Here is a 16689-nt window from a genome sequence, read left to right as displayed (position 1 = left end):
TGAAAAGAGTGCATCTATGGCATCTCACCCATCTTTTGTGGAATTCGTAAAATCCAACCTTGCTTCTTTTCCTTTGCTCCACCGTTTGGGCCCTAGTCTCTTGCACCATCCTTGGACCCACCCACATTGTTCTGTTTGTTCTCTTGCCACCTTGGAAGTAAAAGGAGGCTTAGGTTCTGATATTGTAAATCAACATAGTCAGCCTACATACATCCCTGCTTCATTGCTGGGCATTTCTGTTGTCTGTTCGCTTAGTAGTTTTCCTTAGATTTTCTTGCTGGCTTTATCAATTTGATATGGTAAAAATTGGTAATTACCTTAAAGGTACCTTTTTATTCCTTTGCCCATGAAAACCTATTTTTCTGGTTATAAGAGTAATATATGGTCACTATAAAAATTAAGATGATGTAGGATGTGAAAAGAATTTGAAAATCATCCATTTATATATATTACTTTGCAACTTCTTAAAATTTGGCAATATTATAACATATCCAATATCATGGGTACTTTTCATGTAAAAATATATGTATTCATAGCATCACTAGAAATTCTGTAATTTATTGGAGTACTGGAATTATACCATAATGTACCAATCCCTTATGTCATTATACATTTAGGTTACTCTTAATTTTAAAAATTATGAAATATTGGAAACAGAATAGAGTAGGGAAACAATAGAATATCCAACATACCTACTACTTAGATGCGAATAGTTTACCGTTTTTTAAAGAAAAAGTGTTATCAATACCACTGAAACATCTCTTTATCCTCCCAATTAGGTTCCCTTATCTTTCCTCTCATAGATAATCATTACCCTGAAATTTATGTGTAATTTCCCATTTAATGTTATAAAACATGTTACCTTATAAATACTGTTGTGCCTGCTTTTATATGTTTCATGAGGCTTTTAAACTTGCCTTTTTCATCCTACAATGTATTTGAAATTCATGTTATTATATAGTCTTAATTCATTTCAAAGAATAGTACTTCATTTTATGACTATGCTACAATTTATTTTTTTATTCTTTTGTTGGTAGATATGTAAGATGCCAGTTTTTAGCTATTATAGTGTAGAATAGCCTTAAAATTATCTCCTTGCATACAGTATAATTACAGGTTATTTCACACTCATCAGATCAGTGGGAAAAAAAAGTCTTATCAATGGATGACAAGGAAATGGGAAGCCAAGTATTCTTGTGTATGGCTGGTATATGAACTTCTGACCACTTTGGAGAGATTGATAGTATCATGCTTCTTTAAATTAGAGTTTGCCATGGTAAAATAATTTATTTTTTCCCATACTTACTGTATTTCTTATTTCATTTAATAAAGAAATCAGTGATCATCATCTCTGAAATTAACAGAAAATCCAATACCAACACCAACACTTATTATTTTGTATTTTCTCCCTACTTTTATCTGTGTACCTGCATCACCCCTCCTTGCTATTCACTATTCTCTTTGAATACTGCATACTGAAACAATTTCAGTAGTTAGGATCTGACCATTGCTATCAGTAATTTTAAGTTCTGACCCCCTTAATCAGCCTGATAACCAGATTATATTCAATTTTAGTTAACTAGATTGTGCTCAACTACAACTGAGTTATTGTAGGAGGAAATGACTACCCACTCCAGTATTCTTGCCTGGGAAATCCCATAGAAAGAGGAGCTTGGCAGGCCATAGCCCATAGGGTCGTAAAGAGTCGGACGCAACTTCGATACTGAGCACATGACTCACTTGTGATAATGACAAATTGCAAACAGTTATGATGACATATAGGACTTCCCTGGTGGTTCAGACGGTAAAGTGTCTGTCTACAATGCGGGAGACCCGGGTTCGAGCCCTGGGTTGGGAAGATCCCCTGGAGAAGCAAATGGCAGTCCACTCCAATACTATTGCCTGGAAAATCCCATGGGCAGAGGATCCTGGTAGGCTACAGTCTATGGGGTCGCAAAAAGTCAGACACGACTGAGCTACTTCACTTCACTATGAAGACATATTACTCAGGACTCACTTTTGTTTGTAAAACTGAAGGAGAATTTCTTTGCTGTCTTTTAAGTTTTCACAGATTTACTTTCTGTATTTGTTTCTGAACTTTTTGTTATCAGAGATTTTAAGAACTCTGTAATTGATTAACACATTTAAAGCTTTTATGTTCTTAGAGGATTTGCCAAGTACTGCAGACTATAAAATATGAATAAATATTCCTTACTGATGTGTATTGATTATATGGCAATATAGAAGACTGTCTTAAAGGACATGTAATTACAGTGTAAGCTCAATTCACTGAAAATTCCTGTTTTAAAGAAACAATCTTGTTGGATATATCAAGTCCTACAAGTGTACCAGTCTTTTGAGCTTTTAATTTTCCACTTTGTTGATTCACCGTACGTGTGCTTCAGTCATGTCCAAGTCTGCGACTCTGTGGACTATAGCCTGCAAGGCTTCTCTGTCCGTAGAGGTTCTCCAGGTAAGAATACTTAATCGGATTGCCATGTCCTCCTCCAGGGGATTTTCCTGACCCAGGGATCAAACCTGTGTCTCAGTATGTCTCCTGCACTGGCAAGTGGATTGTTTACTGCTAACTCCACCATGTAAATCCCTGTTTGTTCAGACTGAAGTGACAATTTTTAATTTTTCTTAAGAATGATAATGGTATGAGTGGGTATACTGGTGAAACAGTATGCATGCAACCTATTACTAAAAAGCATTGTCCACCAGAGGGCGCAGTGATTTTGTTTTCTAAAATGTCAAAATACATCCTCTGAGTGAAGCAGCATCTCTGCATGCTGAATGAGAAGCATGTACCAGGTGGATTTTTCCTCATGGAGCTTGAGATTTATAAAATCAAAATCCTGACAAATGACTACTTCTATGGTAAGTAGAACTCAAGGCAACAATCTTTATGTTTTTATATATTATGTTGTTATTTTTAAGAATTTGATACTAGAATTAAATCTGCCCTGGCCTGGTGGCTCAGACGGTAAAGCATCTGCCTACAGTGCGGGAGACCTGGGTTCGATCCCTGGGTCAGGAATATCCTCTAGAGAAGGAAATGGCAACCCACTCCAGTACTCTGGCCTGGAAAATCCCATGGACAAGAGGAGCGTAGTAGGCTACAGTCCATGGGGTTGCAAAGAATCGGACACGACTGAGCGACTTGACTTGACTTCACTTTAAGTCTTAAAAGATAGGTTCTAAAAGAGAAGAAGTATAGCTTAGTAGCAGCATGTCAGAAGTTTGTTGAAGGGACTGTAATGTGTTTGTCAGAAACCTAATTTGGTTTTATGGCGCATCAGTTGACATATAGTATCTAGAAAAGGTTAAAGTGTGATGTTTCCTGTCTGTTGTTGTATTGGTCAGATCACTTATAGTAGTATATTTAGGTCTGGGCACCAGATTGAACTATAGTAAAGTTTAAGAACCAAGTCAAACATCCCCTTTTCTGTTACTGCCTTACATAGAATAATTTTCTCTCATCTGTGCATTTGTATTTCATGTTGTTTTTATTTTGTTTTATCTTATTGAACTTAAAATAATGCGTAATGGTTAAGGGGTGTTTTACTGCCTAAGAGGAGAGTAATATCCAGCAATTTGTGAAAAGGGAATTAAATGTACCTTGTATGTGAAAGTTACTGGTAGATTTTAGAAGAATGGTCTAACAAAGCATTAGAGAAAATAGCAGTGGATCTTTTTAACATCCTGGAAACAAATTAATCTGTCACACATTAGGAAAATGTTAGCTGATAAAGTCTGATTGATCAGTGTGACTCTTTTTGTCTGTGTTTGAATGTAACAGTTATGACAGGTTCCATTGATATCTTTATCATTTGAAATGGTTGTATTAAATTTTGGAATCAACCTTAACTGCCTTTTAAACGAACAATTTGTTCATTTTTGTAAATGTGCATTTCTCTTCTTATTGCCCATTTTGTTCTTCACCTGTTTTTTTTTTTTTTTTTTTTCCTGTCCAGCAGGGGGACAATGGCAGAGTGGTTGAGAATGTAGGGTCTAGACTCAGACTTCCTGGGATTACATGCCTGCTCTGGGTAACCTTAGACAAGTTACCTAACTCTTTTGAGACTCAGTTTCCTCCTCTTTACAATAGGGATATAACAATAGGAGTTATCCTATAGGGTTATTGCAAAGATTAAATGAATTAGGGCATTTAAAGGGCATAGTGCCTGACACCCAGTGCTCGGTGCCATGGCTCAACAAATGTTAACTGCCTGCTATTACTGCAGTTATTGATTATTAATAACTTCAGGTATTCACTAACAAAACAGCTCACTACTTTTTTTCTTCATGCTTTTACTTTTTTATTTTTACAAAGGGAATGATGCTCTGTTCCCTTGCTTTCAGCATTTTTGTTGACATTTATCTTTGCATATACTCCTTACCCTAGGTCAAGAAGATTCCCTGGAGGAGGGCATGGCAACCCACTCCAGTATTCTTGCCTGAAAAATCCCATGGACAGAGGAGCCTGGTGGACTACAGTCCATAGGGTCGCAAGGAGCTAGACATGACTAAAGATACTGAGCACACACACATACTCTTCTTAATTTTATTCATTGTATAGTTGCCATTCAGTTCAAACTGAGGGGAGGAAAGTCTAAGGCTTTTCAGCCTGAAACAGTCTTTTAAATAAAACCATCTTTTAAAATTATCTGTCTCTTTTTGACTTCATTAACAGTGTAATTTATCAAGCAAAGTAATTCTCTCATAACACTTACCCTGCAGTTTCACAGTTCTAAGTACTTTGGAAGTGGTAAAACAAAATTATATTCAGTATGATTTTTAAGTTTAGGTTATTTGAATATTCCAGTTAAAACATGATAACCCAGACCACTTTGGAAAAATGAATTGCTTGGTGGTATTTACTAGAGCTTGAAACTCTGTGATCCAGCTTGATATCCTATGGTTCTTCTTTGTACATAAACATCATGCACATGTGTTCATGGAAACACTTGCACTGGTAAGTTTATAACAGCACTGTTTGTAATAGTGCCTGCTATAAATTACCCAAATGCTCATCAGAAGAATACATTTTGGTATATTCACACCATGTAATACTATAGAGAAATGAAGATGTAAGATCTGCCAAATACATCTTAACAGTATGGTTGCTGAAGAGCAGGGATGAGTCTGAGAAATACAGTACTGAGAGAGAGACGTCTGAAAGAGAATCTGCTGTATGTCTGATTCTGTTTATGTTAAGTAGAAAATTAGGCAAAATCTGATCTAAGCTATTCAAAGTCCATGTAGTGACATTGCTGATTGGATGGGGGGTGGGGGGTGGTAGTGACTGACAGGGATGATGAAGGGAGCTCCTGGAGGGGTGTTAATATCTGTCTCCTGATACAGGTATGTTCAGTTTGAGAACACTCATCAAGCTGAAAAACCATCTTTTGTGCACTCTGCTTCATGTATTGCCATAAAAGCTTTTTAAAAAATCCATAAATATATATACCACAAACCTATTCTGTTATGCATTTGGTAATACTGAGGTGCCAGTCTGAAAGCACTATTTTTGTCCTGCCTCTTTGTTTCATCATCAGAGAATTACAGCAACAATGGTAAGAAAGATGGGCATCCTCTCTGAGTCTCCTCAACATTGGTAGTTTTCTTGGGCTTCTTACACATTGGTGTAAACTGCCCCATCAGTAAATAGGGATAAGGAGGATCCTTGATTGCAGAGCAGGCATCCTTTTAATAAAAAGGCATTGGCTGTGGAGGGAAACTGAGGCATGTGGACCTGGAATAAGGCAGCACCTTCTTGGCCACTCTTTAAGGGACTAGAGAGTTCTCCTAAATTAATTGGCAAAATCCATTACACTGCCTTGTAGACTTTGTGGATGAAACAAAATAAATTTTCATTGTTTTAAGTGACATATCTGGGGGAAGGATAGGAACTGGTAGGCTATTTTTATCAAGTTACTGTTTTTAGCATAGTCTACAGGAAAAATAATACTTAATAATTTTAAGACCTGTTTTGGGGAATTCCCTGGTGGCCCAATGTGTGCTTCACTGCCAGGTATTCTGGTTTGATCCTTGGTTAGGAAACTAAGACCCCATGAGCCATGTGCCCCCCCGCCCCCTCAAAACAAAACAAAAACCTGTTTTTTTTCTTTTTAGGCTTCAGTTTCCATTAATGCAGATAGATTTTTTTTTTAATTTTTAGCTTATGTGTATTTAAGTTTTGTAAGTTTTCTTATGTCTAAAAATAATGCATAATAATAATATATATACAATAATACATACACAAAGTAATACATAACAGATTCATCAATACAGAAATGATTAAAAAGCAAAAGCCTTTTCCTGGTTCCACTCATAGACCTTTTTGTGTTCTATACATATTATACATTTATTGATTCTAAAGTGAAGTTGCTCAGTCATTTCCAACTCTTTGCGAACCCATGGACTTTAGCCTGCCAGGCTCCTCCATCCATGGAATTTTCCAGGCAAGGATACCAGAGTGGGTTGCCATTTCCTTCTCTAGGGGATCTTCCCGACCCAGGGATCGAACCCGGGTCTTCTGCACTGCAGGCAGACTCTTTACTATATGGGTCACCAGGGAAGCCCCATGTTGATTGTGCACTCATATTGATTCTAAGATTCTAAGCCCTATATTGATTCCAAGATGCACTTTATTAACCCATGTTTTAACTTACCTGAAATTAGGATGTGTCTTTCACTTGTTATCCGCTAGATGGCGATCATGATGGAGTTGTCCTCACAGGAAATTTGGTCATAGCTGTTCATATTGTCTTCACTTCAGTTGAGTTATATACCCTGTTGCTGCCACATGGCTTGAGTTTAATTGCTGTTATAAGTGTCTTGAAAAGAACTCCTTTATGTGATTTGGCTGTAAGGCATAAAGTTAGTTTGTGTGCAGAAAGGCACAGGAAAGGCAGCAGGGAGCAAATTTAATATGAATAAAGTAAATATTCTTTGTTGGGAGGATAACCACATTTCTATTTCCTTGCAAAGTAAAAATCAAGCGCTTTATGGAGTCAAGAGAGGGAGTTATTCTTTGAGTAAGTGAAGGTATGCTGTATTTTATTCCTGAAGCATGTGCAAAAACATTTTTTCTATCACAAGCCAGGCAATTCATTGAATGCAGGAGAAGTTACCAAATCCTGTAGAATAGATGGTTGGTGCGACCAGTTCATGTACCATACAGGACTGTTTTAAGACACTGTGTCATTGCCTTAATTACTCAATTCAGTTCAGTTCAGTCGCTCAGTCGTGTCCGACTCTGAGGCCCCATGGACTGCAGCACGCCAGGCCTCCCTGTCCATCGCCAACCCCCAGAGCCTACTCAAACTCATGTCCATTGCATCAGTGATGCCATCCACCTAGCTAATCCTCTGTTGTCCCTTGTCCTCCTGCCTTCAGTCTTTCTCAGCATCAGGGTCTTTTCAAATGAATCAGTTCTTCGCATCAGGTGGCCAAAGTATTGGAGTTTCAGTTTCGGCATCAGTCCTTCCAATGAATATTCAGGACTGATTTCCTTTAGGATGGACTGGTTGGATCTCCTTGGAGTCCAAGGGACTCTCAAGAGTCTTCTCCAACACCACGATTCAAAAGCATCAATTCTTCAGCGCTCAGCTTTCTTTATGGTCCAACTCTCACATCCATACATGACTACTAGAAAAACCATAGCTTTGACTAGATGGACCTTTGTTGATAAAGTTACAAAATTACTCATTTCTTATAAATGAATTTGAAGACTTTGATAATATCTTTATGTGTTTATTCAGTGTTTTATATCTGTTGATTTCGGTTTTTCTGTTTTAAACTATTAATATAACATTTTATATTAATACATTTCAGATGTCAAACCATCCTGTATTTTTGGGAGAGCAACTTGCTGTTGTTGTTTTTTTTTTAATTGGTAGTTATTTTGTGAATGCCTTTTCAGTTTAATATGTATAGATTTACCTTATTCCTTTTAGTGATTCTATTACTTTCCACTGAAAGAGTATATTATAATTTCTTAAATGGCTGCCATATTGATGAACATGATTTCTGGTTAAAAGCAATGTAAGAGGGAACATCTTTCTACATACACCTTTATATACCCAGTCTAGTGATTCTATAGAATAAGTTCCCAGAAATGCTGTACATTTTCATTGTTTGATGAAAGAAAATCAGTAGTTACTTTTTAAAAAGTATTCACTTGATTTAGAAATGGGAATCATTGTTGGAAAATATATCAACATGCTAACAGTGGTTGTCTCTGGGGTGATGGACTTATGTGTGATTTTTTTTTTTTTTTTAGTTTAATAGTAAAAATGGAATGAAAAAAATGCTTAGGAAACCAAATACTACTTCAGTAGTTCTGGGACTGTGAGCACTGTGCAGGTAGAAACTGTTGTAGTTGCCAGATAATTCATCTAGTGTAATGCAAAACATGGGGAGCAAATTCAAAAGGTGTTTATAGAAGTAAGTTGAATTCCTTTTTTAATTTTTAGTTTAACAGAGAGAAAACTTACTGCTAATTCTTTTTTTAGGGTTTTTTGATTAACTCAAAACCAGAGAATGCCTGTGAACCCATAGTGCCTCCGCCAGTAAGAGATAATTCATCTGGCACTTTCATCGTGTTAATTAGAAGACTTGATTGTAATTTTGATGAAAAGGTAATGTTTCCGTTATCATTTTTTGGTTACTGTTTGTTTAGCTAACTAGTTTAAATTCTCTCTTGTTTCAGAAAGGATTTAAGAAAGTTTACACAATTCATTCAGATTAAATAAAGGAGTAAGGGCAGAAAGAAAATGAGGAGACAATGAAAGCAAAGACAAGAATGAGTTTACTTACCTCTTATTCATTTGCTATAAAATTTAAGCTTTTAGCTGCCAGTACAAAGAGGAAAACACCATCAGTTTTATGATTCAGTTTTACCTAATTACTATTGGTTCTAAGACTTTTCACGTGGTTATTGGGCATCTTGAACTATGATTTAATAGTGGTCTTGCTTGATCTAACCTAGGAATGGAAATGTTAGTCTTTAGTTTTATGTCTTCACCCTCCAGTATGATTACAACATCTGTATCTATATCTTTGTTGATGCTGGGATTTTCTTATAATAAGCTGACTGTCACATGTATAAAGTTTGTCTCCATGAAGTGGGTTACGCTGGCATTTCAAATAGTTAAAACAAAGTTTGCTGTAGGACTTCCCTCACTATCATCAATTTAGCTCTAAAGATGTGAGATTTTAAGGTTTGTTTTTTGTTTTTTTATTTTTTTGTTGTTGTTGTTTTTTAATACTATCTTTAAAAATTTGTTTTCGGATTGTCTCCTTGTCAGGAGAGCCAGATTGAAGCCTGTTACTTTTATTGAACTATCTCAAACCTGAGTGTCTTACATGTATCTTAGAGAACAGATGTGGGATATCATTTCATGTACTTTCCATGCTTGATATTAGATGATTTATCTGTTAAGTAAGAAAGGCTTCTCCAACTCCTGCTGTGCCTGCCTTTTTGTCTCTGCTCCTTTAATTTCATGAAAGAAATTACACCTCCATAATAAACTTTTTAAATAAAATAATAACTGTAAAGGAGTTTGAAAATGTAGAGCACTTTGTAAATAATAAATGTTTTTGTATTGTATATTAGTTCCAAATTTAAACTCTGAATTGCCTTTAAATGGGAAATAGAGCTTGAAGTCGAATGTATTAGATTTACTTCTCTTTCTAATTGTTATGCTTTTATAGTAGTTTGAATTTAAACCGTTGTAAGATTTGATCTAGAACTAAATTATAATTACAGATTGTTCCAACAAAATGAAATATTATTATAATATTTGATAATTTCATGCCACTAAGAAATGAAAAGTAAGCTAATTCTGCTGATTTCAAGATTTATTGCATCATTAAGGTATGTAATGTTTGTCTTAGTCCAGTCTTTGGTAATTTGAAACTGCAATACCTTTTATTTTTTTAAAGTAACTTTCTTTTTAGGTGGGGACGGGAGGTGTTGCACTACATTTAGGGAAATACTGTCATTAAGTAATTATTTTTAGGGTAAAACCCAACTCAGGAATGGATAGGAGGGCTTGTTAGTCCTCCGCTCCCTTCAGTGGATCCTCATCACATACATGTCTGAGTATTTCTAATGGAATTTCCTGGTTTAGCTAATATTCCAGCTAATCACTTTCCACTTCCTGTCTTGAATTTTGTGCTGTAGTCATATCACCTACTGAAATCTCTCAACTTGCTGTGTTTTTGTGCCTTCACACATACTATTTCCTGTGTCCAAGATCTCTAAGATGACCTTTGTCACCTATATTTCTGGCCATTTAAGCCAGAAGTGGAAGCCTTACTTTTCTTTCTCCCCTGCCTCGGACAGAACAAACCATTCCAGCTCAAATCTCTTTATCACATTGTTGTTTTCTATTATATATATTTCACTTATATGCAGGCTTACTATGTTTAGAGTTCATGTTTTAACTATATTTAAATATCTAATTGGAGAAGGCAATGGCACCCCACTCCAGTACTTTTGCATGGAGAATCCCATGGACGGAGGAGCCTGGTAGGCTGCAGTCCATGGGGTTGTGAAGAGTCGGACACGACTGAGCGACTTCACTTTCACTTTTTGCTTTCATGCATTGGAGAAGGAAATGGCAACCCACTCCAGTATTCTTGCCTGGAGAATTTCAGGGACGGCGAAGCCTGGTGGGCTGCCGTCTATGGGGTCGCACAGAGTCGGACACGACTGAAGCAACTTAGCAGCAGCAGCAGCAGCAAATATCTAATTTGTATTATAGTGCATAGTAGGAGAGCAATGAAAGTTTGTTAAATCAATCTATGTAGTATAGTAAGTCTTCTGCTTGTGTGTATAATGTATTCTTTAAAAGCACTTGCATATAAAGAATATGTAAAAATGTTTTAATTGAGGATTCTAATCTTAGAAAACATTAAAATCTTATTATATAACTCATTGTGTAGACATAGTCTTAATGGATAAAGTTCTATTCTATACATATTCTTTAACTTTGTTAATTTTCCTTCACAAATATACAACAGAATATATTATAGACATTTAAAGTGAAAGATTTCATACTCATATTATTTGTATGAGTTATATTAAATTTACAAGACATTAATTTACTGAGGGAGACATATTGGTTGTATTCAAGATCTGGAAGCTGACTGCATACATTTGAATCACATCTTTATCATTTATAGTAGTGTGATCTTAGACAAGTTATTTTTATCTCTGTGTGCCTCAATTTCTTTATCTGTAAAACAAATTATAAATGTTCCTAATATCATAGCATTGTTATAAGGATCAAATGAAATAATCAGTGTTGAATGCTTGTCAGACAGTGCCTTGCACACAGTAACTAGGCAGTAGTTATTAACCATCAATGTTTTATTGATTTTTTTCATTATTGGTATAAAATAGAATAAGGATAAAGATGGCAAAGGTGCTGACTGTACTAAGCTGAGAAGTCCTGTAATCTACTGTCTGCAAGCTGGATAACTAGGAAAACCAGTGGTGTAATTCAGTTAGGGTCTGAAAGCCAAAGAACCAGGGGATCTGATGGTATAATCCTAGAGTCCAGAGACCCAAGAACTAAGAGCTCTGAAGTTTAAGGGCAAGAGAATGTGGATGTCAAGAACAGAGAGAGGGAATTCACCCTTCCCTTCATCTTTTGTTCTGTTTGGAACCTCTAGGAATTTGGTGATGCCTATTCACATTGTTGAGGGTGGATCTTCTTTACTCAGTCTACTGAATGAAATGACAAACAATTCAAAAGCCCCCTCACAGACACCTGCCTAAATATTTTACCAGCTGTCTGGACATCTCTTAGCCCAGTCAAATTAACACCTGAATTCAGTTCTCACCTTTCAGAAACTAATCATTGGCTGATAAGTCACACTGTGATACAGTAACTCATGTCAACTGATGTGTAAAATTTTTAATTTGGCTTATAAAGGACAGTGTTGTCATGCCAGTGTATAATGTATACAAAATAAGTTTCATAAATACAAGCTTATGAATTACAGATCATCTGTCAAGGTAGGGTGAGTGGATAAAGTCATCATGATTACTGGGAAAACAACTGGAATCTCATTCCAAAGAAAATTTCTTTTCAAATGGTGATCACTGGTGCACAGGCTATTAGCTTTATTAGCTATAATCTTCAGATCAGAAATCCATGACTATACTTTTTTGACTTCCAAGTTGGTGATTAAGTTTTGTAGTAGCTATGTTACAGAAACCAGTTATTTACAATTTATGTATGATACTTCTCTTCTGAATTGCAAATAAATAGCTCTTTGTGAATATTCAATAGTGGTTCATTCATGTGTAGCCACAATTTTTATGAATAAATTGACTTAAGAAAATAGTTAGAAAAAGAGCTCATTTTCTTATTCCTGATGTAGCATGCTAGGACTGAATACTGACAAAAGCTTAATTCAGCACCATACTGTATGCCACAGTATATTGAGAATAATTACAAGGTGGTTTTTTTTGCTATGCCTCCTATCCAAAGTGAAACCCAAATTATCTCAGACAAATGAGAGTTGGCATCATCTTACAGAGCTTTCTTTGGTGAAACGAGCCCTTTCCATTGTAGATAGCAGAAGAGAAAAGAAGTAAAAAATAAAATTCTCTCAAGATTCTTCAGATGATTAGGGTATTTCAAGGTTTACTTATTATAAATCTTTAGACTTTTTTTGAAGAAGAACATTATGCTATAATTAAAGAAACCTAAACTTCTCTTATTCTCTCTTAAAAGTAAACGAGTAAAAGCTCTGTTACAATAAAGAAGATGACAGATTTTCTATACAAACTATCTCAAGTGGTTTGTGACTCAAGGTAGCTAATAAGATGCTGAAATGCAATTAACAGTTTTTGGAAGGTAGAAAATTGAATTGTTTGTAACATTTTAAAATAGAGTAGTGTTTTAATTTTTTTTTTTTAATCTTTTGTCAAGAGAAGCACATTTGAGCCTTTTAGTCTTCTTGCCCTGGAGAGATCATAGCAGAACCCATACTCAGAATTAGTATTTGGATATGTGGAATGTCCAGAAGGCCAGTAATAACTATTGATTACATGCCAGCTGCTTAATCTGAAAACAGTCACTTTTACTTACACTGACAAAAACTGTATCTTCTGAAAAATACAGCACTTTAGAGGAAAAGCAGAACAATGTTATTTTGTTTATCTTTGTGCACTTGTGCTTCACTGTGACAAAATATAATTGTTTGGAAATGTTAGTTTTTGGTGAGTGTTTGAAATTAGGAAAACATTTCTGGCTTTCTGGTAAATACATTAAGGCTTTATTAAATCTTCTAGTTAGAAAAATGACTTCATAGCATTCTGAGGCAGAGAGTTCTCAAAAGACTTGAATTGGCATCCCAGTGGGAAATAACATTTAAAAATTTTTGTAAAAATACTTGGTTATTTCAAGAACATTAAAATAATCACTTAAAAATAGAACTTTTCTAAACTACACAAATTTCTGTGTTTATAGTCAAAAAATCATTAGTTACCAAAAATCTGTTGCCATTGCAGTCTAAAATGTTTCTACCTTGTGGTTTTAATGCTAAGTCAGCTTCTTCAGATAGTCAATTTGCTTTATTTCAACTGAATTCAAGGGAAGCTTGGTAAACAGAAATGGTGTAGTCCATGTACTTCTGTTGAATCTTATTACTGCTTAATGCTCTAGTGATTATTTTCGAAAAATGTAGCTAGCTGCAGGAGGCTGAAAGGACTTAGATATTATTCCCTCCATATTTCAGGGAGGGGATTCATTAGATGGAGTTACATTTGGATTGTAGATGAATACAATCCAAGGAATACGTTGGTACTCATTTTCTGTTGGAATGTGACTTTGACAAAACCTAACTGGGGCACAAACCCCTACTTGACCTGACTTCTGTCTCTGTCTAAAGTCAAGTCACATCTATATTTTGCCTGTCCCCTTACCTTAACCATGAAGAATTTACAAGTCCCAGGAGGTACTGAGCAGTCTCTTCCCCTCTGTCTTGGTTTCTGCTGTGTCCTTCATTTGAGTATCTCCCCTCGCTTGTCTACCTGGCTTGTTTTAGGTCTCAGATGAAGTTTCATCTCCTATCTGAAACCTTCCCTAATCTTCAAGGCAGAGCAGATCACTTCTTTTATATATTGCTTATTTAATCCTCTGTGAGGGAAAAGATCATGTTTTTCTTTCTACAACTCAAATTCCTAATACATTGTGTGGCACTTGATAGATGATTAATAAATATTTGCTGAATTTAGAATATTTAGAAAATCCTAATGGCTTAAAATTAAATTTAAGTAGATTAGGGAATAAACAGTATTATTGGAACATTCTGTTGGCTTCATTTTCATTTCACTTAATGTTCTTGGAATGCCCTTGGAAGTATTTCTAAATCTAGATAGTCATGTATCCCACAATTTTCTCTGGGTCTAAATATTTTATGATAATTAAAAAATTAACATAAACATTTTTGAGTTATTTGTGTGATCTTATTAAAGTAACATAATAAAATTTTTGAAGTGAAATTCTGTCATCTTACAAAATAGGCATCTAGTTTTTCTTTCTAAGCTTACCTTTCATTTTCCTCTCTCAGGCCTCCAGGCTGATACAGTATATGGTATTCTCAGAATTGCACTTTTATTTCAGTAGTACTAAGCAAGTAGATATGAACTTAAATAGAAGTTAAAGTCATGTATTAAAGTCATCTATAATATCATTTTTAAAATTTTCTTACTCTTTTTTATAGTTCTATAAAGTAACCTATAATGTTTGTTGCTAATCTACTTTGGAATCCTGTATAAAAGATTTCACTAAAGAAACATGTTAAATAATACTCAGTAGATGGAAGCGTTTCTACCCATATAGGATTCAGATAGCTCTGTGCTACTAGTGCATTAATGTATTCATTTCTTTCTTTCTTCCACCCTTTCGTAAAAATATCTGTGTTAATAATTAGGTTCCTTTATATACGAATTCATTCAGTATTAAAACAGTGAAACAAATTCTCTTCTTTTACAAGGAAAGTAATATTTAATGAAAGAAAAAGCTGAAAAACAGTAAATTACATGTACTTTATCCTAACCTAACATATAATGCCAGTAACTTCTTGGCTCAGAGGTTAAAGTGCCTGCCTGCAGTGCGGGAGACCTGGGTTAGATCCCTGGGTTGGGAAGATCCCCTGGAGAAGGAAATGGTAACCCACTCCAGTATTCTTGCCTAGAGAATCTCATGGACAGAGGAGCCTGGTGGGCTACAGTCCACTGGGTTGCAGAGTCGGACACGACTGAGCAACTTCACTCACTCAATACACATTCTTTTATTGGAAGAATAGTTGATTTACAATATTACATTGGTTTCAGGTGTACAACACAGTAATTCAAAACTTTTAAGAATTATACTCCCATTTAATATTATAAAATATTAGCTTTGTTTCCCTGTGCTGTACAATATATCTTCGTTGCTTACCTATTTTAATCCCATATCCCTGTGTTGCCCCTTCCCTCTCTCCAATGGTGACTACTAATTCTATTTGTGAATCTGTGTCTATTGATATTTTGTTATATGCATTCATTTCATTGTTTAGATTCCACACATAAGTGATAAAGTATTTGTCTTGTTCTGAGTTACTTCACTAGCATTACACTCGTAGGACAATCCATGTTTTAGCAAATAGGACAGTTTCATTATTTTTTCATTTTTAGTTGTATACTGCCTCTTCTTTAGCCATTCATCTATTGATGGACATTTAGGTTGCTTCCATACCTTGGCTATTGTAAATAATTCTGCTGCAAACATTGGGATGCATGTATTTTTTCAAATTAGTGTTTTCGTTTTCTTCAGATAAGTCCCAGGAATGGGATTACTGGATCATAAGGTAATTCTATTTATAGTTTTTTGATGAGCTTCCATAGTGTTCTCCATAGTGGCTGAACCAATTTACATTCCCACCAACAGTGTATGAGGGTTCCCTTTTCTCTACATCGTTGACAACATTTGTTACTGTAAAACTTTTTGATGATAGCCGTTCTGACAAAAGGGGCTTCCCTGGTAGCTCAGCTGGTAAAGAATCTGCCGTTAATGCAGGAGACCTGGGTTCAATCCCTGGGTTGGGAAGATCCCCTGGAGAAGGGAACGGCTACTCACTACGGTATTCTGGCCTGGAGAATTCACTATACAGTCCATGGGGTCACAAAGAGTCGGACATGAGCGACTTTCACGTTCGCCTTTCATTCTGAGAAACATTAGGTGATATCTCAATGTGGTTTTTATTTGCATTTCCCTCATAGCTAGCTATTATGAGGGAAATTGAGCATAACTGAGCATCTTTTCATGTACCTGTTAGCCATTTGTATGTCTTCTTTGGAAAAATGTCTATTCAGGTCTTCTGCCCAATTTTCAATTGGGTTCTTTGTTTTTGATACTGAATTGTATGCACTGTTTATATGCCTGAGATATTGACTCCCTATTGATCATATCATTTGCAAATATTTTCTCCCACTCAGTGGGTTATCTTTTTGTTTTAGCAGTGATTTCCTTTGCTATGCAAAAACCTTAAATTTAATTCAGTCCCATTCGTTTATTTTTGCTTTTTATTTCTTTTGTCTTAGGAGGCAAATCCGAAACACCATTGATCTGATTTATGTCAAAGAATATTCTGCTTGTGTTCTCTTCTAGGAGTTTT

At 35.5% G+C, this 16689-nt stretch overlaps 1 protein-coding gene across 2 annotated transcripts in view; it reads left to right on the top strand.

Annotated features, from left to right (window-relative positions):
* Window positions 1-16689, top strand: part of RNF13 (ring finger protein 13) — a 123041-nt gene that overhangs the window by 37061 nt on the left and 69291 nt on the right. Inside the window, exon 4 of one of the 2 annotated variants that reach the window (XM_005675450.2) lies at window positions 8523-8648. The exons of the other annotated variant lie outside the window; for it this stretch is intronic. Within the exon in view, the coding sequence (XP_005675507.1) occupies window positions 8523-8648 (126 nt within the window). The remainder of the gene's footprint in view (window positions 1-8522; window positions 8649-16689) is intronic. 2 annotated transcript variants of the gene reach the window in all.

This window comes from Capra hircus, chromosome 1 (genome assembly GCF_001704415.2).
Source record: "Capra hircus breed San Clemente chromosome 1, ASM170441v1, whole genome shotgun sequence".
Classification (NCBI taxonomy): domain Eukaryota; kingdom Metazoa; phylum Chordata; class Mammalia; order Artiodactyla; family Bovidae; genus Capra; species Capra hircus.
The sequence above is the reverse complement of the archived record's forward strand: the minus strand, read 5'-3'. Positions and strand labels throughout refer to the sequence as shown.